Source organism: Periplaneta americana, chromosome 10, assembly GCF_040183065.1.
Source record: "Periplaneta americana isolate PAMFEO1 chromosome 10, P.americana_PAMFEO1_priV1, whole genome shotgun sequence".
NCBI lineage: Eukaryota > Metazoa > Arthropoda > Insecta > Blattodea > Blattidae > Periplaneta > Periplaneta americana.
The window spans coordinates 4,751,036-4,772,833 of record NC_091126.1 but is presented as its reverse complement, the minus strand read 5'-3'; the positions used below and the strand labels follow the sequence as shown (position 1 = coordinate 4,772,833).

General features: G+C 36.1%; 2 protein-coding genes across 4 annotated transcripts in view; one reads left to right on the top strand and one right to left on the bottom strand.

Moving 5' to 3' along the window:
* The window catches only part of LOC138707399 (N-fatty-acyl-amino acid synthase/hydrolase PM20D1-like), a 45,621-nt gene extending 36,173 nt beyond the window's left edge, over window positions 1-9,448 (bottom strand). The window contains exon 1 of the mRNA XM_069836770.1: window positions 9,310-9,448. The gene's annotated coding sequence lies outside the window, so the exon portion shown is untranslated. The remainder of the gene's footprint in view (window positions 1-9,309) is intronic.
* Window positions 8,201-21,798, top strand: part of eIF2D (eukaryotic translation initiation factor 2D) — a 56,945-nt gene continuing 43,347 nt past the window's right edge. For 2 of the 3 annotated variants that reach the window (XM_069836764.1, XM_069836766.1), the window contains exons 1-2: window positions 9,246-9,386; window positions 20,437-21,633. In XM_069836764.1, coding sequence (XP_069692865.1) covers window positions 9,328-9,386; window positions 20,437-21,633 — 1,256 coding nt within the window. In that variant the 5' untranslated portion in view covers window positions 9,246-9,327. Of the gene's footprint in view, window positions 8,310-9,245; window positions 9,387-20,436; window positions 21,634-21,798 lie in introns of those variants that run through there. The other variant, XM_069836765.1, reaches the window with a different exon arrangement.

Here is a 21,798-nt window from a genome sequence, read left to right as displayed (position 1 = left end):
CTATTATTCTAATTATTTTTTTTGTAGTAGGAATAAGACTTATACTGTTACTATCTGTAGAATTTTCCCAAAATATTATTCCAAAACTCATTACCAAGTGGAAGTATGCATAAAGAATAATCCAGCAGTTTTTCAGTAATTATTTTATTTATATTCGCATGTGAGAATTTTAAATTGCACACTGTATATGGCTGCCAGACATCCTAGAAAACTGGGATTGCCCCTATTTTCCTTGCTTGTCCGAGGAACCCGAAGAAAGCTGGCTGGGATTCTGAATGTACAGTTAACTAATTTAAATTTTGAAACTAAATTGGATTTATTTTAAGTATAAAAATATATAATATATAAACATTTCTTGAAAACCGACGAGTTTAAATTTAGCTGGTACATTTTCAAAACAAATGTTGGAAAAATGTATTGTCTTCCATACATTTTATTCTCTTACTTATTAACTTACGGCTTTTAAGGAACTTGGAGGTCCATTGCCACCTTCATGTAAGCCCACCATTGGTCCCTATCTTAAGCAAGATTAATCCAGTCTCCACAATCATATCCCACCTCCTTTAAATTAATTTTAATATTATCCGCCTGTTTACGTCTCTGCCTCCCCAAAGGTCTTTTTCCCTCCAGCCTTCCAACTAATACACTATATGCATTTCTAGATTCGCCCATACATGCTACATGCCCTGTCCATCTCAAACGTCTGGATTTAATGTTCCTAATTATGTCAGGTGAAGAATACAATGCGTGTAGTTCTGCATTGTGTAACTTTCTCCATTCTCCTGTAACTTCATCCCTCTTAGCCCCAAATATTTTCCTAAGCACCTTATTCTCAAACACCCTTAACCTCTGTTTCTATCTCAAATTGATAGTCCAAGTTTCACAACCATACAGAACAACCAGTATATTTTATTCTCTACAATTTTAAAGTATTGTTGATGGTAAGGTAGCCAGTGGAGTAAATCTAAATCTTCAGGGTGGTGAAAATATGCCTCAGACTAAAAGAATATGTGCATATAAGGATAATTACACTGATAAATGGACTTCTATTCTTGAAAGTAGATATTAGGATGAAACTGAATGTAAGATTTGCAGCTCTTTCATTTTGGTTGACACAGTGGTAGGTCCAAATAATTTTGAACACTTGAAAACGACCAAACATCGATTTAATATGCAGACTGCCACCACATCTAAGTGCGTTTATTCTTTTTTTAATGAACACAAAAGAGGGCAACTTAGTTAAGATGACCATATTCCTCAGAGTCGAAGCTGGGACCAAATCGGTAAACTACCACAGGAATCCCCTCTCGCTAATTTTGCCGATGAGGTACAAATATTATTCTACATGCGGCCATAACTGCTTCTTGCTTCCTTTATGCTCCTGCACTTACAGGGGCATCAACTTATAAGCCATGAAAACGCGAATAATCTTATGATTGTAAAACTGATTCAACAATGTCAAATTCTATTAAATGCAACAGTAGCATATGTAACATACTAGGAATTTTACTAGTGACTAATTTTGTAATCGGGTTTACTTGATGAGATGCGAGAAATATGGTTACGTGAGATTTCATTACACACATTTATAAATGTATAATTTGAACATTTGTTGCTAATTGTCAACAATAATTATAATTTATGCTATAAGAAATGAAGATGTGTTGGAAAGAGAGGGTGAAGAAAAAATGATGCTGAAACTGATCAGAAAGAGAAAAAGGAATTGGTTGGGTCACTGGCTGAGAAGAAACTGCTTATTGAAGAATGCAATGGGAGGAATGGTGAACGGGAGAAGAGTTCAGAGCAGAAGAAAGTATCAGATGATAGACAACATTGAGATATATGGATGATATGCGGAGACTAAGAGGAAGGCAGAAAATAGGAAATATTGGTGAATGCTGGGTTTGCAATGAAAGACCTACCCATGGGCAGAACACTTTTGTATGTATATATGTATAGTGCAATCCAACAATGCTCAATAGTAATTGTGCGCATATTGTTTAAGCTAACAGAATGAATTAAAGAAAGTAAATAATTAGTAGATCCCTACATTCAAAGGCATTGTATAACTAACACACATGAAATAATATAGAATGCAATGTTATAGGAATAGATAATGTTAGAATATGAGCATATGCATAGACAGTCGTAGTAACACAGTCCTCAGTGACTATGTAAGCTACTACGGTTCACTATATTATTGCAATATTACAAAGAGTCTCAAGCACACGACACGAAATGGTACCTACATCATGACACGAGTTCTTTTTTTTTCTTTTCTTTTTACCCACGACTTAACCTAACGCTATCATCCTAACTCCACCTAAGCTCATAACCATTCACTAATGTTGAAAGTTAAAACACATTTAAAATCTCAAATCATTGGCCATTTCATTTTATTTGGGAAAACCATAACATCCCAGCATCCTGGCCGAACCTGGTGGGGACAAAGTGACATGACTCTGAAAACAGGAAATGTCTTGGCCAAATCGGGACATCTGGTCATCTTAACTTAGTTAGAGATTAGCTTATTCAATAATAAGGCACCATCATTCTTTCAACTCCCTAGACTGCACAAATAAGCTGGGACGTAACTGTAGGCCTACGCTGTTTCCATACTCTACAATAGCATCAGCAAAAACAAAGTTTACTGCAATAATCAAGCATGTACAGCCTTAAAAAAAAGTTTTGCCGCACAGATACTTTATAAGTCCCAGAAAGGAGACATTACGCATGACCAGACATACAACGAAACAAAACTAATTTTATTACCTCAACTAGTCATTCTGTTGTGAAGCAGGTCGCTCATCCTCTGATCATGTGCACTGCCTCCTCTCTGAGAATTATAAAGTATCTGTGCGACAAAATGTTATCTAAAACTGTACCATACTTACTTACAGTGTTTCTGCAACAGTAGACTCATTTAAAGAGTTAGGCTGTTTCCCTTTATCTACTGATACAAGAAATCATAAAGCAGAGAAGTTATTCTCAGTACCTACCAATACTTCAGTAAAAACACTGCAACAGAATCTAAATTTTTAAAATTGACTTCACTGCCTATGAAACATCGGAAACCATTGCAAACAACTTTATAAATGCTTTTGATGAACTGAAATTCCAGAAGACAAGTGCATCGTATTTTCAGGTGACAACACCAGCACAAATTTTGGGGAATAAATCGTTCTTGTGAAAACAATGTACATCTTGATTACATAACTTTTAACATTATATCACTTCGGAATATAAATTAATTAACATGTGAAAGCATATTATATATATTTTATATTCCGAAGAAAACAATGTTTTCTCAAAACTAAAATCTGTTCAAAAAAAAATATATAAAAAAATAAATAGAAGGAATTGGATGTCTGGCACATATCTACTTCGAAATACAAGTTGCTGCATAACTATTAAATTGTGATCTGGAATCCATTATTGCTATGTACCAGTACCTATGCACAGGGGCGTATTTTGCGGACTACCGGGGCTACCGGCGGTAGCCCAAGGAAATTACAAAAGAAAAAGTTTATAATATAACATAATGTAATAATTTTGTATTATTAGTTTTACCATAGTAATTAAAATTAAAGGAATTGTTAGATTTATATGCGCTCTCTGCTCTCGAAAAGAAACAAGTTGTCAAGGCGGCATCGCTGGAGAAACCGCTTGATATGTGAGGTAGCCTGTGACCGTACCGCGCACGCTGTCCTGTTGCACAACTGCCCGCTCCCCCCTCTCCCTTCTGTTTCCATCGTGCAGTGTAGGCCGGGCGAGTTGCCGCTCTCGTGATCGGTTTCTTTGCAGGCGCGAAGCAGCAATACGCTTAGTACGCTAGCTCATGAATGTGATTGTGTTCTTGCAGGGCATTATTTTAAATCTGTGATTTGTTCGAGTGTCTAAGAGTTATATTAATTGTGAATTATTAAGTTTTTAATTTCCCAATTAAGTGATATTGTGAAAAATATGGCGGAACAAGTTTCTGGAGAGGTTTGTGTTGAAAATGACTGTGTAATAGAAGGTTTATTAAAAGTGCCTTTTAACCGTCTTACATAACAACGAGAAAGTTGAAATTGTGAAAATGGAAAGACCAACTCCTGGGTTAAATTTGTCCATGGACGTAAAAGAAAAACAGCGAGAGTACACACGCCATTTCACTTCAACATCATATGGTAAGTGGAATTGGTTGTGTGGTACTTCTAAACTGTCTAAACTATTTTGCTGGCCATGTTTGTTATTTAGCCGCGAAACTAATGTGTGGTCAAAAGAGGGGTTTTCTAATATGAACTCCCTTCGAACGGCAGTCCTAGAATACGACAGATCAAAAGCTCATATTTGTAGTAGCATGAACTTTGCAAACTTTGGGAAGACAAGAATTGATTTACAGCTAGATAAGCAAAAAGCTCTACACATCAACCAACACAATGCTCTTGTGTAAAAAAAATCGGGAGATTTTACTGCATCTTATTAATGCAGTCTGCTTTCTAGAAAAACAAGAATTGGCTTTTCGGGGTCATAACGAGAGTGTGGAATCAGACAATATAGGAAATTATATTGAATATTTAAGCTCCTTAAGTGAATTTGACCATTTACTGGCCAATCATCTTGAGAGTTCAACAGTATTTCGCGGTACTTCTCTCGCAATTCAGAATGACTTAATATTTGCTACAAGTGGGGTTATGATAAAGAACATAAAACCTTTTGTGGCCATTGTTGTTGATGAAACAAGTTACTGCTCTAATCAGAGTCAATTGTCCACTGTTTTAAGATACGTCGACAGTACTGCCAATGTTCAAGAACGGTTTATAGGATTCACAAATGTCAGTTCTGACAAAACTGCTGCTGCTTTTTTTCAGCATGTGGAAAGTGTTATAGCAGAATACAATGTCGGCAATAAGTTAATTGCACAGACATACGATGGTGCTTCAGTTATAACGGGAAATATTAATGGCTTAAAAACAAAAGTTCAAGAAAAGTATCCTCAAGCACTATTTGTCCATTGTTACAGCCATGTTCTCAATTTACTTTTGCAACAAACTACTTCATCCATTCCAGAATGCCGCATTTTTTTCAAAACACTGTCGGGTTTAGCTGCATTTTTCTCATCATCTCCTAAAAGACCAGAAAACTCAAGGAATTTATGAACAAGAAACTCCCAAAATTAGCACCAACTAGATTGAATTTTACATCTCGGCTTGTAAATACAGTAAAGGAATATTGAGAAAAACGGACTGCTTTCTTTAAAAATATCATTTGTAATGACTCTGAAGAAAACTGGGATGATGCTGTAAATGTGCAGGCTCAAGGATATTTGAATTTTTTCACACAGTTTCAGAATATATTTCATCTTGAAGTCTTTGCTAGAGTGTTCGCACATACAGATGTGCTCTACAATATTCTTCAGACAAAAAGTCTAGACATAGCATACTACTTGCAAGAGGTATCAAAGTTAAAAAAAAATACTATATCCGAGTTCAGACGTAGTGGGTTTCCGTCCATATGGAGTAATATGGAAAATGAAAATTCTTCAGCCAATACAATGGAACCACCATTAAAGTGAAGAAAAGGAGATGATGAATTGAAATACGGGCAGCTGTACTACAGCATACTAGATCGTATGCACATGGAAATTACTGACAGATTTTCTGATTATGGAAAGCTTCAGTTCACACATCTTCTAGATTCTCAAAAATGTTCTGCTTATAGAGAAAACTTCCCGAATGAGGCACTAAACAAATTATTTCAGTCCTATAACAGTCACTTTGATCACGTACGTTTGAAAAATGAATTAAGTGTAATATATTCAGCAGAAGTCTTTGATTTTTCGAACAAACCTATCCATGAAATATTATCTACCATATATGAAAACCAACTGAACCAAGTTATTCCTGAAGTCCTTAAATTGGCAACATTAATTGTGACAATACCAGCTACGTCAGCATCGGTAGAAAGAACATTTTCTGCTTTGAAGAGAATAAAATTCTACTGTAGATCAACTCATACACAAGAACGTTTATCCGGCTTGGCACTAATATCCATTGAAATGTCATTTCTACAGAAACTTTGCAAGTGGCCCAACTGTAATTTCAAGGACGAAGTCATCAACGTATTTTCGTCCCAATCAAGACGTCTGGAATTCATATAAATATGTAAGGAATTTTATTATAGGGATTTAAAAATATATTTTGTGTAATAATATGGTCAGTGGTAGCCCAAACCCTTTAACTAGTATACGCAATATGTACAGAACATCTGAGAGACTTCATGACTTTGTGGACATAAATTATCAGGTCTGCCTGATAGAACAGTAGAAGATATTCTTAAACTGTGGGAAGCACTACAGGGTTCACATAGTCTTAATAAGCTTTTTCAACATATCTTTAGCAGGGTTGTATTTCAGAGTTTACTCTGATGATGGTATACAGTATACACCGAAACAGCTCTAAGCCACATGTGCTTATATAATTAACACTAGTAAGTTTGCCAATTAATCTATCATTTATATTTAAGTGTTAAAAGTAGTGTACGCAAGATTGAAGATGCATTATTTTTATTTTCGTTTAATGTTCAATGTATTACTTAATTGGATTTTTTGTAATTTTTAAACTCTGAATACAAGGAATATAGTTCAAAGTTAAACATAATCGAATCTTGGATTTGTTTAGATGCTAAGATATGAACCATTCAGTTATTTCTAACATTGTTTTGTGCAATAAAACAGACAATTGAAGTCTATCGAGAGCCTGGCCACAGGTATGATCTGCGATATGTTAACCGACGTGACAGGTCGGGACGCATTAGCATGTCATGCTGGAGCTGGGTATCTCGGGATGGGGCAGGTGTCTTAGAGAGGATCTATGGCTGCATGGATTCGTCACAGTATACACACATTTTGGAGAATGTGTTTCTCCAATTCTCCCAGGAATGTTATACCCAAGGAACATTATTGTTCCAGCAGGATACATTTTCAGCACACACAGCACAGGCCATTCAAGCCTGGTTCTCAGGGAGGCCCAAGATCGAAGTGATCGTCTGGCCGCCTAAGTCGCCAGATTTGAATGTAATAGAAGATGTCTGGACGAAGCTGAAGGAGAGGAGGCGCGAGTTGTTCGAAAATAATCCTCCTCAGACTCAGAACGAGCTGTGTGGTCAAGTTCTCGACACATGGGAAGACCTCGACAGCTCATCAATTCCATGCCTCAAAGGGTCAGAGCAGTTGCAGAAGTAGACAGGTGGTGGACGAGGTATTAGGTTCATCATTTACGTTTAATTATTTTTTTTTCGTTTTTATGTTTATTTTTTTTATTTGGAATACAAATTGATTTTTATGTTTTTATTCTCTGCGTGGTCAAGCCAAATAAACTTCCACAAGAGATGGGAAATAATTATTCCACATACGAAAACAAACAAAATGAAACTTCGGTCGCAGGTGTTTTAACAAAAATTCATGTAAAAAAAGTCCTCCTGCCAATGTGACCCGAACCCATACTCTTCTGAACGACAGTCAGACAACTGAACAGCCTGAGCTATTAGAACGAGATAGAAACCCTTTCCTCCTCGCGGCATGTTGATCTCATGATCGATGGTCCGGGTCCAATATTATACCATAGTCTAGTCTAGTCCAGTATAGTATATACCGTCACGAAGCTGAGTTGTTGAGGGTACTAGGAACAATAGACTGTGCCGGTACTGTTTCGCATTGTCTGTGATGAGGCGATAGTAGCGATCCTAGTGGTTAGCAACTATCTATGGATGCATATTCCCTACATGTTGAGCTTCGTGACTGTATATACTAGACTATGATTATACTGACAGGGAACGTTGTGAACCGCACTCTGTGGATGTTCAAGGATCGGCCCAAATTTTGTTTCTGAGTCTGTACAATGATTTGTGCTTGCACACCTGTGCCCTATACCTATATATACTCTTTTCGATAAACAAAAATAGTTCTGGTCACCCAAATTCCCCCTTTACATTTTACCAGCCAAGATTTTCAGGAAAAGGAGCAAAGAAATTGCGCGATAATATACACGGTACTTAACATCAAGTAATAAAATGTTAACGTAATAAAAATAAATTTTAGGGGACAAAATTGTTTTCCGAGGACAAAACCGGGAACGTTTATTCTCCGGTAACAATACCGGTACTAATTGAAAATGAGGGACTTCTACAGGAACAATAATTGAAAATGAGGGACAGTTCCCTTAACAGGGGACATCTGGTCACCTACATGTGGCAGTACTGCATTTACTTCATACGAAAATATATACGTTCTATGTAATAGATTGAATGAATGGTCATTTCATTGGAAGGTATTGTGGTATTCCATTTTTATGTTTCCAACAAGCGTATACTAGTGTTTTCTGTAATTTTCAACATGGTTACCTAATGTTCATAACGCACGCAAGTTTCAATAATTTAAAAATATATGAATTCAGGAAAGTTTGTAAAGGTATATATTTGACCACATAAAACTAGGTGTACGATGTACAATATTTTGTTTTTCATTACCGGTACCGGTGATCATTATGATGCATATCATGCTATTTTCAGTCTTGGAATACCCGTATCTTATTGATTAGTTGCATTAATAAATGGTTACGTTTCATAGAATTACATGGACTGGTCCGATATGAGTGAGTTATGTATATATGTTCCACTGGCATTTAAAGTAATAAGTAATGACCATTATTTATCTTTATCACGGTTCTGTCAGTGCTAGACATTCATATTACCGGTAGGCTACTCTTAAATAGTAGATAAATAGACCTAGATATTTATTAATAAACATTCAATTGTAGGCCATGTTTGACAGCGTGATAAACTGATTGTATCTAAACACAGATACAAATTTAAGATCATTTCTGTAGGTAATGTTTTTCTCACTTATCATAAATATCAAATGAGATTACATAAATAAAAATCAAGTTTATGAAATATTGGACAATATTGTTCTGTTAGTCAACACCAGTGCTAGATATTTTGTAATACTAAAAGTTAAGTAAGGTTTAACTGTGAGATAGGCGTATTAGTAAATAAATATGTTAGTCTTATTACAAATTCAAGCTTTTATTCTATTGATGAATTTTATTTTCGCGAGGTTGAGAACAATCAAGTTACGCATCTAGGTCTTCACTTGATTTGTTACTTCGTCTGCTACTGACGACTGACGGCTTGCCGCCATAATGTAGAAATGAGCAGTGTGCAATTAACACATGTTGAGGGGGCTAATAGGTATTATTTGGATTTAAACACATACATTGTACAGTAATACATTAAATTAAGCCATTAATTTGTTGTAAGAATACTTACCGGTCGTTCGACGGTTGAATGATGTTTCAGAAAACGTTTAAAGTAAAATCAAACACCCAGCTAAAAGGATCCGAAAGGTTGGTATAATTTTGTTCTGAATTTAAGTGTAAACATTCGTGAGCAAGAAAATATTAGTTAATTTTGATAACTAAGAGATGTATACGTTACGTGTGACCTTTTGAGGAAATGTCTTGTAGCAGTACTACTAAATATTGTCGTGTATTGGATCCCCCAAGCAAGTGGGTACCGAGCTAAGACAGCCATACTGTTCGCTCTAATATAACGTTGCCTGCGAATATTGATTTGATTGTCCGGGAGATTTAAAACGTTTCACTGGAGATGTCAGATGTAGTGTTGGCATTTATATACACATATACACATTATTTAATTAAGAAAACTCTTGAAATATTCATAGTCAAAGTGTTACAAGCTGTGCCGGCAATTTTTTTTTCTGAATATCACTTAAAAGAGGTACTGCTGCTTCAAATATATTTGAGTGTAAACTTACTTTAATAATGCTTAGATTAGTGTATAATCAGCTCGTTATTTAGGCATATCTTGAATATCTAATAGTTCATGTGCAGTTCTTTTTGTAGGCTATTTTATTTTAAATAATTGTATTCTCTCGACTTGTATGAATAAAAAAAAAGCACCGTATGTGTTGAAATGTGTGAAAATATCAAATAATTTGAAGATATCTTCAGTGAACCATGTACTAAATCTGCAAGAATGTTGATTTAGTTAGTCTCCATTGTCACCATATTTAAATTAAACCATAAAATCTCTCCAAAATTCGTTTTACTCCAAACTAACAGGATTTATTTGTCATGCAAATTTCATGAAAGTATGGCTTTTTACATTTGTGATGATTGATGAATACGTTTGTGTCAAGTCTAAGACAATTTAATAATTTCTAAGAAGACCGTACCTTAATCTCAAGGAACTAGACTAGAAGAGATGGGGGTGGGTGGCGTTTTCGTACAGGGACAGTGCAGTTTCTCTAAGGTTAGAGCTTAGGTTAGGTGTGTGTGTATTAATCTAAAAAAAAAGTCATATAAACATGCGTCCTATTCTCAATATTTTCTAGCCCCTAATTTTCGATTAATATACACATACCTAAACTGGGCTCTAACCTTAGAGGAAATGCCACTTCCCCAATACGAAGCGCGCCCCACAAAAAAATCATAGAGAACTCAACATTCAGATGTTCTATAGTCGTCACTGAAGGTTTTTTGACGAAAAAAAGTGGAAAAAATGGTCTAATTTTCAGAGGAAAGGTAGTTTTGAATGTGAAGAATTCATGTAGGATGTCAGTTGACTTGAAAAACATATTAGAAAATAGCTAAAAATTGAAGGAATTGATCGATGTAGGTAACCTAAATGTGATTATTTTATACGTAAAATAAAAGGTAGAACATTTCAAAATGAACGCAAAAAGCACATTTCACTTCACTTAGTATATGCAACGCATACCAAAAGCCTAAACTAACCTAACCTGTCACAGATTCGTATATGCAAGACATGCGGAAAGCCTAAACTAACGTAACTGACTTTTCACAGATTCCCGCACCACAGAACTTAGAAAAATGCAAGTTGGAAGTTTCAGTGTTGTATGCTGTAGAAAAAACTTTCTGATGGATATTTTGGACTAGTATTTGAATTTATTTCTTTGCAATTGTTTTACCACAAAATGTATTTACGTGCTTGGCTTCTAGTCAATTCATATGTACTGTAAACAAAAGAAAAATTGAGTGCCAGCAATAATTTCACACCGAAATAAGGGTGGAAAGTTGCTGTGAAAGTGGGGAGCTGGCAGAGAGGTGTGGGCAGGTGGGATTGCTCCGTCAAAGTGGAAGGGATAGGCGACAGGGAGAGGCAGCACATCTAATTTCCATGCGTTTCTTACTGATCACAGAGAAAAGGCGAGTTTTCGTAAGATTGGTTAGGTTAGTGTAGGCTTTTGGTATGCCTTGCTTATACTGGCCCTTTCAAAGTAACAGATGTGACAATTGCACAGTTATTTTTACCTAATATCACTGTTAAAATAATAAAATTAAACCTAATGAAGTATGGATCTAATATATAAGAGTGTGCTGTATCTAAAATCCTATTCACATGTTCATTTATAACACATCTAGATGTATATTTAACGGTAATAAGTGTGGTAACGGATGTGACTTGCATGGAAGGAATAGTATTGCATGTTGTTACAAGTTCTAATATTTCTGTGATTCTGGTTCATTATATATAGGGTACGGTGTCCTAAAAATGGGACAGCCAAAACTTTCCAAATATGATACAGCCTGTTATTTCACAAGAAAATCTGGTTTATCCAAGATATTCATTGTTTTATTAATGCTAATTGCTAGCATGGTTTAGGATCACTTAATCATAATTTATGTTTTTAAATAAGACTGCACTTTAGAGATATAAAAAAGTAATTATGATACTCTTATATTCTGGTAAAAAAATTTGAAAAATAGGCTATATTATACGAGGGTTGTAAATAAAGTAGTGGGAATATAGACAGTACAAACATATTATTGAACTTACATGGAAAATAAATTTATATCCCTTCACTCTAATCATCAGCCTGTTCCTGTATCTTTTGCCAAATCCATGGTAGCTGTTAAATGCCGTTAGCGAGGTTGTTTCTGTTGATATCTCTACTGGACTGTCCTACCGCATGAAGCACTGATGTAATATTTGGAAACCTCTTGCCTCTAAGTGGTTCTTTCAACCGTGCAAACAAGTTGTAGTCACAAGGACTCAGGTCAGGGGAATACAATCTCATCTCTGTAGCAATTCGGCCACTGCTCCTGCGACATGACAACAAGCATTATCATGCAAGATGAAAGGTGAAGTGTGTCTCAGGAAATGTGGACAATTGTGCCGCATAGCTGGACGTAGGTTGTGTTCGAGAAAATGTTGGTAGTACAGCTGTCAAAAGAAAAAGTGGCCGCTCTCCTGAAACAAAGTTCCCTTCGGGTATCTTCGCTACAATTCGGAGACAGGCGACGTTACATGTTGTTGGACCACGTTGCCTGATATCTACAATTATAATTGAAGCATCCTGTGTGTTATTCGATAGCGTAATGGTAGCATTCAGGCCTCTTATTCATGAGGTCCTGCGTTCGACTACAACCTCGTGCTTTTTATGTTCTTTTTTGTTCTGTTTTTGAGAGAGACAAACTATACATAATGGCTCCTTTCTCTTTTACGAATATTTTTGTAATTAACATCAGGTTCATTAATATATTATGCCATGACTTTATCATTATGATATTGTGGCTGCAAATGGAAAGAAAAGAGATTTTATTCTCAAAAATATCTTTCGTGGCATAAACAAAACAAATTTACTAGCGTCGGCCTTAAAACATTCAAACAATTAAGCGTTCAAAAAACAAAACAAAAAGCCACAATTCAATATTTAGTCTATCTTCCTCTTATCTCGATCATCTTGCAGTCGAATGGGCATGGAATTGACTAGTCTTTGCAAATAGCGACTGTTCTTAGACACGATATTCCAGGCATTCTGAACATACCCACATAAATGTTCTGTCCATGGGCAGGTCTTTCATTGCAAACCCAGCAATTTCCAATCTTTCCTATTTTCTGCCTTCCTCTTAGTCTCCGCATATGATCCACGTATCCTAATGTCGTCTATCATTCTTTTCAACCAGAGACCCAACCAATTCCTTTTTCTCTTTCTAATCAGTTTATTGGGGGATTTCAATGCTAAAGTAGGATGGGAGGATATTTTTTAGACCAACTATTGGAAAAGAGAGCCTACACGCAATTAGTAGTGACAATGGAGTTAGATTAGTCAACTTTGCCACATCGAAAAATTTAATTGTCAAAAGTACAACATTCCCCCATAAGGATATACATAAATATACTTGGACTTCTCCAGATGGATTGACACACAACCAAATAGATCACATCTTGATAGATAAACGGAGACATACTAGTATAGTAGATATTCGAACTTTCAGGGGTGCAGACTGTAATTCTGACCATTATTTGGTGATTGGAGAATTAAGAGAAAGATTATCAGTAGCCAAGCGAGTAGAGCAACAAGTTAATATTACTAAATTCAATATTTTGAAATTAAAGGACGAGGAAGCTAAGCAAAATTATCAGGTCGAAATTTCGAATAGGTTTGCCACTTTAGAAAGTTCCGACGAAGTTGAGAAAGAATTAGATGTTAATGGCGTGTGGGAAAATATCAGAGATAGTATCAAAATTGCAGCTGAGCAGAGCATAGGTTATTATGAAACTAAGAAAAAGAAACCGTGGTTTGATGAAGATTGTTGCATGGTAGTAGAAAGAAGGAAACAGGCAAAATTGAAATTCTTACAGGATCCAGTTGAGGAGAAGAGAGATAATTATTTCAATGAAAGACGAGAAGCAAGTCGTACACTTAGAAATAAAAAGAGAGGTTACTTGAAGGAAAAACTGAATGAGGTAGAAACAAATAGTAAGAATAAAAACATTCGAGATTTATATAAGGGTATAAAAGAATTTAAGAACGGATATCAGTCAAGGGTACACGTGATCAAGGATGAGAATGGTGACTTGCTTGCAGACTCTCCATCAATCCTAAACAGATGGAAAAACTATTTTGCGCAACTACTAAATGTACATAGGCCAAATAGAAATGATCGGGACGAAATTGAAATACAAACTGCTGAGCCATTTATACCCGAACCCACGCTTTCAGAAGTCGAAATTGCGATAGAAAATCTGAAAAAGTACAAGTCTCCAGGTATCGATCAAATTCCAGCAGAATTAATACAAGAGGGTGGGAGTGCATTATATAGCGAAATTTATAAACTTGTACTTGCTATTTGGGAAAAGGAAATTGTACCAGAACAATGGAAGGAGTCCATAATTGTACCTATTTTTAAAAAGGGGGACAAAACCAACTGTGGTAACTTTCGAGGAATATCACTTTTGTTGATGTCGTACAAAATTTTGTCCAATATTCTTTTGAGAAGATTAACTCCGTACGTAGATGAAATTATTGGGGATCATCAGTGCGGTTTTCGGCGTAATAGATCGACTATTGATCAGATTTTTTGTATTCGACAGATAATGGAGAAAAAATGGGAATATAAGGGTACAGTATATCAGTTATTCATAGATTTCAAAAAGGCATATGACTTGGTTAAGAGGGAAGTATTATATGATATTCTTATTGAATTTGGTATTCCCAAGAAACTAGTTCGATTACTTAAAATGTGTCTCAGTGAAACATACAGCAGAGTCCGTATAGGTCAGTTTCTATCTGATGCTTTTCCAATTCACTGCGGGCTAAAGCAGGGAGATGCACTATCACCTTTACTTTTTAACTTTGCGCTAGAATATACCATTAGGAAAGTTCAGGATAACAGGCAGGGTTTGGAATTGAACGGGTTACATCAGCTTCTTGTCTATGCGGATGACGTGAATATGTTAGGAGAAAATACACAAACGATTAGGGAAAACACGGAAATTTTACTTGAAGCAAGTAGAGCGATCGGTTTGGAAGTAAATGCCGAAAAGACAAAGTATATGATTATGTCTCGTGACCAGAATATTGTACGAACTGGAAATATAAAAATTGGAGATTTATGCTTCGAAGAGGTGGAAAAATTCAAATATCTTGGAGCAAGAGTAACAAATATAAATGACACTCGGGAGGAAATTAAACGCAGAATAAATATGGGAAATGCGTGTTATTATTCGGTTGAGAAGCTCTTATCATCCAGTCTGCTGTCCAAAAATCTGAAAGTTAGAATTTATAAAACAGTTATATTACCGGTTGTTCTGTATGGTTGTGAAACTTGGACTCTCACTCTGAGAGAGGAACATAGGTTAAGGGTGTTTGAGAATAAGGTGCTTAGGAAAATATTTGGGGCTAAGCGGGATGAAGTTACAGGAGAATGGAGAAAGTTACACAACACAGAACTGCACGCATTGTATTCTTCACCTGACATAATTAGGAACATTAAATCCAGACGTTTGAGATGGGCAGGGCATGTAGCACGTATGGGCGAATCCAGAAATGCATATAGAGTGTTAGTTGGGAGACCGGAAGGAAAAAGACCTTTAGGGAGGCCGAGACGTAGATGGGAGGATAATATTAAAATGGATTTGAGGGAGGTGGGGTATGATGATAGAGACTGGATTAATCTTGCACAGGATAGGGACTGCTGGCGGGCTTATGTGAGGGCGGCAATGAACCTTCGGGTTCCTTAAAAGCCATTTGTAAGTAAGTAAGTAATCAGTTTCAGCATCATTCTTTCTTCACTCACTTTTTCAAACACAATTTTATTTCTTATTCTGTCTCTCCGCTTCACACGCACCGTTCTTCTCCACATCCACATTTCAAATACTTCAATTCGTTTCTCTTCATTTCGTCGTTTTTTTATTGGGTTATTTTACGACGCTGTATCAACATCTAGGTTATTTAGCGTCTGAATGATATGAAGGTGATAACGCCGGTGAAATGAGTCCGGAGTCCAGCACCGAAAGTTACCCAGCATTTGCTCGTATTGGGTTGAGGGAAAACCCCGGAAAAAACCTCAACCAGGTAACTTGCCCCGACCGGGATTCGAACCCAGGCCACCTGGTTTCACAGCCAGACGTGCTGACCGTTACTCCACAGGTGTGGACCATTTCGTCGTAATGTCCATGTTCCTTCCCCATACAATGCCACACTCCACACAAAGCACTTCACTAGTCTCTTGCTTAGTTCTTTTTCCAGAGGTCCGCAGAAGATCCTTCTTCTTCTATTAAAAGCATCCTTTGTTCATGTTTGCAGTTTTTCTTGGGAAGGATAGGCCTAAATGTGATAACATCCCGTTGCTTTCCGCACACCACTATCTCTTTCGCATCTTATTAAATTGCAGGGGGCCCAAGCGTGGAGATGAGGAGAGTGGATTTGACTAATTGGGCCCTCCAGACTTCACCGAAAGTCACGGAAAGGGTTAAATATTAATTCTATCAGGATGTTTGACCCGATCAGAGACCGGAAAATCTCAATTAGCTTTTGCCCCCCTGCATCCTGGACTAGCTTCTACGAATCATCAGAAAATCTTAGAGTGTGATTGGGCCAATTTTTGCGAAAATGTTTCCACACTTTTGCCCTCATAGCTCAGCGGAAGAACGTCGGAATTTAGATGTCAACGTCTCAGGTTCAATTCCTCGTTACTCCTTTTCATTTTATTGTGGTTCAAGATAGTATAATATAATAATACAAAAAGAAAAACTAATACCAATATTATGCAACATGATTTTTCCAAACCTAATATTAAATTTATGTTATTTATATCGCTAAAGAACGATTACAATATAAATAACTTGAATATTATTTATACAGTATCATTAAAGAACGATAACAGAATGTAAATGATTAATATTGGTTTGTTTAATTAATATAAGATATTATATAATATGTATTTAATTATCTAAATAAAATAACCTATTTTACAAAGAAAGATGGTTATTTGTGTTACAATAATTACTTACATAAAATACAGATTATTTATATTGCGAAAGAACAATAACAATATAAATAACTTTAATAATGTTTTATAATGCTAATGAAGGAAAACAGAATATAAATGATAACTTGAATATTATTTATATCGCTAAAGAACGATAACAATATAAAAAACGTGAATATTATTCATATCGAAATTTCACAGATTTATTACAGATGTATTTAAGAAATAGTAGAAGAATAGTAATTAGTAACAGTGTCCTATTTATTCTTCTTGGAGCTAAATTTGTAACTTTTAAAAGTGTGGTTACTATGTTGAAGTGTATGTGTTTGTAACGGATGCTTGATTTGTTATGTATGTGAGTCAGTTATGGGATGCTTGATGTCATCGCAATGTCGTAATTATAGTTTGATTGTGTTTGTGTGATTATTGTGTATTAATGTATGATGTATGGTATGGAAGGCTGCATATTTGTGTTATAGAAGTGTTACGTATGTGTGTTGTTAATGTTTTTGTATGTTTGAAATTTATAACTGATATTTGTTTTGCAATCACAATGCCTAATTTACGGATTGTTTATGTTTTGTTTACATCGCGTAAGCTAATTTAATTTTCTTTTCCATTTCTCTTTATGCTTATGTTTTTTGTGTATAAAACTATAGCCCTAACATACATATGTAAAATAGGGCTAACCCCCATTGGAGATACAATAATAATAATTATTATTCATATCGTTATAAAACGATAACAGAATACAAATGATGACTTGAATTTTATTCATATCTCTAAAGAACGATAACAAAACATAAATAACGTGATATCCATAAAGAACGATAACTGGATATAAATGATAATTTGAATATCATTTACATCGCTAAAGAACGATTAAAAAATAAAATGAAAACTTGGAGAAGGCCCGAACCCACAACCTTTGAATCATTAAACAAGCACTCTACCGCTGGTCTACGAGGCGCAGATATGGAACACTTTCATAGTTCCGGAACTGCTTGTACAAGCACATGCATCGTGTAACATCGCCGCGACCCGAAGTGGACTTTGAAAATATTCGCTGTTCACGAGTGCGGCCACTTTTTTTTTTTTTTGACAACTGTACATTATATTGACATTTTGGTCTTGAGGCGTGGCTAAAGATAACACCTTCACTGTTGTATGCCATTGTATGCCACTACTTTTCTTTAGTAGGATGTTTTATGATGCTGGATCAACAGGTTATTTAGCGTCTGAATGAGATAAAGGTGATAATGCCGGTGAAATGAATCTGGGGTCCAGCACCAATAGTTACCCAGCATTTTCTCATGTTGGGTTGAGGGAAACCCCTGAAAAAACCTCAACCAGGTAACGTGCCCTGACTGGGATAGTATTGATCTTAAAAGTAGAGTTGACTGAACAACTCCAGAAAGTATTGCATGATAATAACAGTTAAATTCATAGTTTTAAATACAACTTTGAAAATTAATCTGGAGCAAGCGACTTACAACATACGAAAAGCTATTATTGACTAAGTAATTACAAAACTGTATTTAGATTTGTCAATATTTAATTCTAAGAAGTGCAGCGAAGTGCATGGGTATGGCTAGTTTCTATAAAATCCAAAATTATAATAAATCTTTGAGACTCATTAACCAAGTCTTTGATGTCATGGAAGTCCAGAAACATACAATAATTAAATTATGACATTTTGGCACAATCAGTTATCAGCTATGACAGTGAAGCCTGGACTATTTGACTCCAATATGACCAATGATTGACAGCTGCAGAAATGAGATTTTTACGAACTGCCAGCTATAGTCTTCTGGATCACAAGATGAACTCTGTCATTGCAGACGGATTAGAAATAATACCTATTGTACAATATCTACAGTATAACACTACAGACAAGACTGGCTTCAGGATTTGCAAAGAATGGAGCATACCAGACTGCCTAGACAGATGCTTCACTACACACCATGAGAGAAAAGACTTATTGAAAGACCTCACAAGAGATGGTTGGAGATCGTGACAGACCACTAGGCCTACTACTTGAAAGGATGATGATGGTGGTGATTATGATGATGATGAGAAGAAGAAGAAGAAGTCCTTAAGATTGTGTAAATACATCATGTCACATACCGTAGCTAGTTAATTGTATTGAATCTTCGATCTCGTTATGTGCAACATATATGTGACTTCCGTTGCGTTTTTTAACTCATCATCATATTAATTTGAGAAATGGAATAACTTCATGAATGTACACAAGGCACAAATTAAGTAAATATGAATGACTTTTAATATACTACATTTACACAATTCCACTCAACAATTCGTACATACATATGTAAGTCTGTTGCATATAGTTAGTATTAGTTGAGAGTATGTCCAGCAGAAGGCTTTTGAAATGAATACCAATAATTGTAAAAATAAGTGCTCAGTGGCAGGTTAGGTTCGGTTTGTTCAGGCTTTAACCATGACAGACAGACAGTGAGTTTTTCTAAGGTCTCGGATCAGTGATAAGTTAGGTTTGCTTTATTCTTACTTTTGGTATGCCTTGCATATCTTCTTTTTGATAGATAACATTTACTTCCCTGCATAATGCAAAATGATGGTGATGTCACTGTAGGAGAAAACAAACCATCAGGTATATAAGCAAAGAAGGTATTTGCGGTGGGCTGAGTGGATTTGCAGCTTTTGCTGTGATCTCATGGTGTCTCTAGAGTGCTGAGCTACACTTCTTGATTTAATTACGTTTTTTCTCCTGTGTGTGGTGCATAGTGGGATTGAAGATTCACTGTTGGCTGGCTTTATGAGGCTGAACACGGGATGAGTCCATGCAATTAGACATGCTTGACCCATTGTGCATCTTACATATGTAAGACCGACAGGTGACATTCGTGAATTCGACACTGCCTCAGCCCCTGGTAGAGCCTAAGTAGCCTAATAAGCCTCAGGGTCCTGGAGTCTAAGCTCTTTCTATATCAGCATTGGGAACCCATGACCCCAGCTTATTTTTACTATTGCAGATAATAGATGAAATAAGTGGGAGGTGGATAGTATTGGTGGAACAATAGAAGGAAACTGGAGTATACCCGAGAAAACCCCTCTGCAATGTCTGCTTTGTCTACCACAAATTCCATAACGACCTGGCCAGGGATCGAACTCGGACCATTGGGATGGAAGACCAGTGTGCAGACGTGGCTAAGATTCACCGTTACTTTTATCAAAGTTTATAGCTTGCAAAATTAGTCGGTATTTGACATTCTTTACACTCATAGATCAAATGGAAACTTTATCAAGCAATTTTTTTTTAAAGCCTACATAATTTTCTTGGGGAAACTTAATATGTGGTTCTGTATTTAATAGATAGATGAAAAAGTGTCAGATTTGATAGTGAATTTTACTGAGATAAAATAGTCTACACTTTTAGATATCATTTTTATAGTTTGACGTAAGTTCCCTAATGTAGTTGTTTGTTTACTGGTAGATACTGGATATACATTGAAATGTATGTGCAATTTAAAAAACACCATTTACTGTAGTTACTCTTTTCTAATTGTAAACTGTATTTCTGCTCACTAGGGCTTTATTGTGTTATGTCCCTGTTCTAATTTTAAAGTTAAGTGTGATATTACTTTTCTTTCAGAAAACGGATTAAAAATGAGATTGCGAAGCAGTTTCCACAGCTCACAGACACGGATCTGCAGAACTTCTTCCCCAACAAGGAGTCCATGAGTGCAATAAAAATAGTAACTCATAATGGCGATTTGGGTATGATATACTCTGTACAGAAATTGCCTCTAATATTTGAGCTAGAGAAAATGATGTACCCTACAGTTTACATGCTATGGTCCTACCCGGACATCCTGCCGACATTCACAATATGGCCTCAAGTTTTTGAGAGACTTGCAGGTGGTGCGGATCTAATGCTTCCAGGAATAGTTTTGAAATGCCAGATGCATGTGAAAGCATATGGAAATTTATCCAAAGGTGCTAGTGTCGCTATTAATATGACAAATAATAAAGCTCCAGTAGCTGTTGGTACTACCGCATTGTCGAGCTATGACATGTACATGGCAGCTCAACGAGGGAAAGCAGTGAAAATTCTGCACACAGTTGGGGATGAGTTGTGGTCATATGGCATGAAGTTGACAATCCCTCACATGGGACCACCTAATGGTTACGAGCAGATTGGAGGGGTTTCAGAGTCACTGCTGCCAGTTAACGAGCTATCTTCTGTAAGTGAAAATGTCAGTGAAGTGGAGAATAAATGTGATGTGAATGTTATCTGCCAAAGTGTCTCAGACCTAGAGATGAATTCCAAAACTGACGATATAACTACAGATCTTAGTGTACATCAAGAGGGAGAAGTCCTCGAAACTGATGCTCCTTCACAAGAAGAAATGGGTGTCGGAGAACAAACTGAATCTGAAGTGATGGACAAGTTGCTATTATATTGTTTTCTTAAAGCTTGTAGAAATTCCACTAAAAAAGTGGAATTTCCATTACTAACGAGCAATTTTTATAAATTACACATAATTCCAGCTTGTCCACCGGACTCAAAATTGGATATTAAGAAATCAAACTACAAGAAGTTGTCCAAGTTCCTAAAGGCTATGGAGAACTTAGATATCATTCAAGTGAAAGAAATTACGAAAGGAGTAGAGAGTATAATGTCCATTAATTTAGGCCATGAAATGCTTAAGAACTTCATTGATCCTATAGTACCAAAAAGTGACGAACAAAAATCAGATATTTCTTCAAAAGCATGGAAGCCTGCAATTACAGAACTGTATACTGTGACAGCTGCAGTTCTTCCGTTATTTTCCCAGTATGGATTGAGGTATGTAATGCAACTTTCTTTTCGTTTTAGAGGAATAAAAGTATGTAATAATTTAAATATTTCTTCTTTTGTGAACATTACCTTTAGTGCTTGCGACACAACAGTGCTCTGTTGTCAGACTTGCGAACTATAGCCCAGACAAGTTAAGTCTACGTGCTGAGAGGG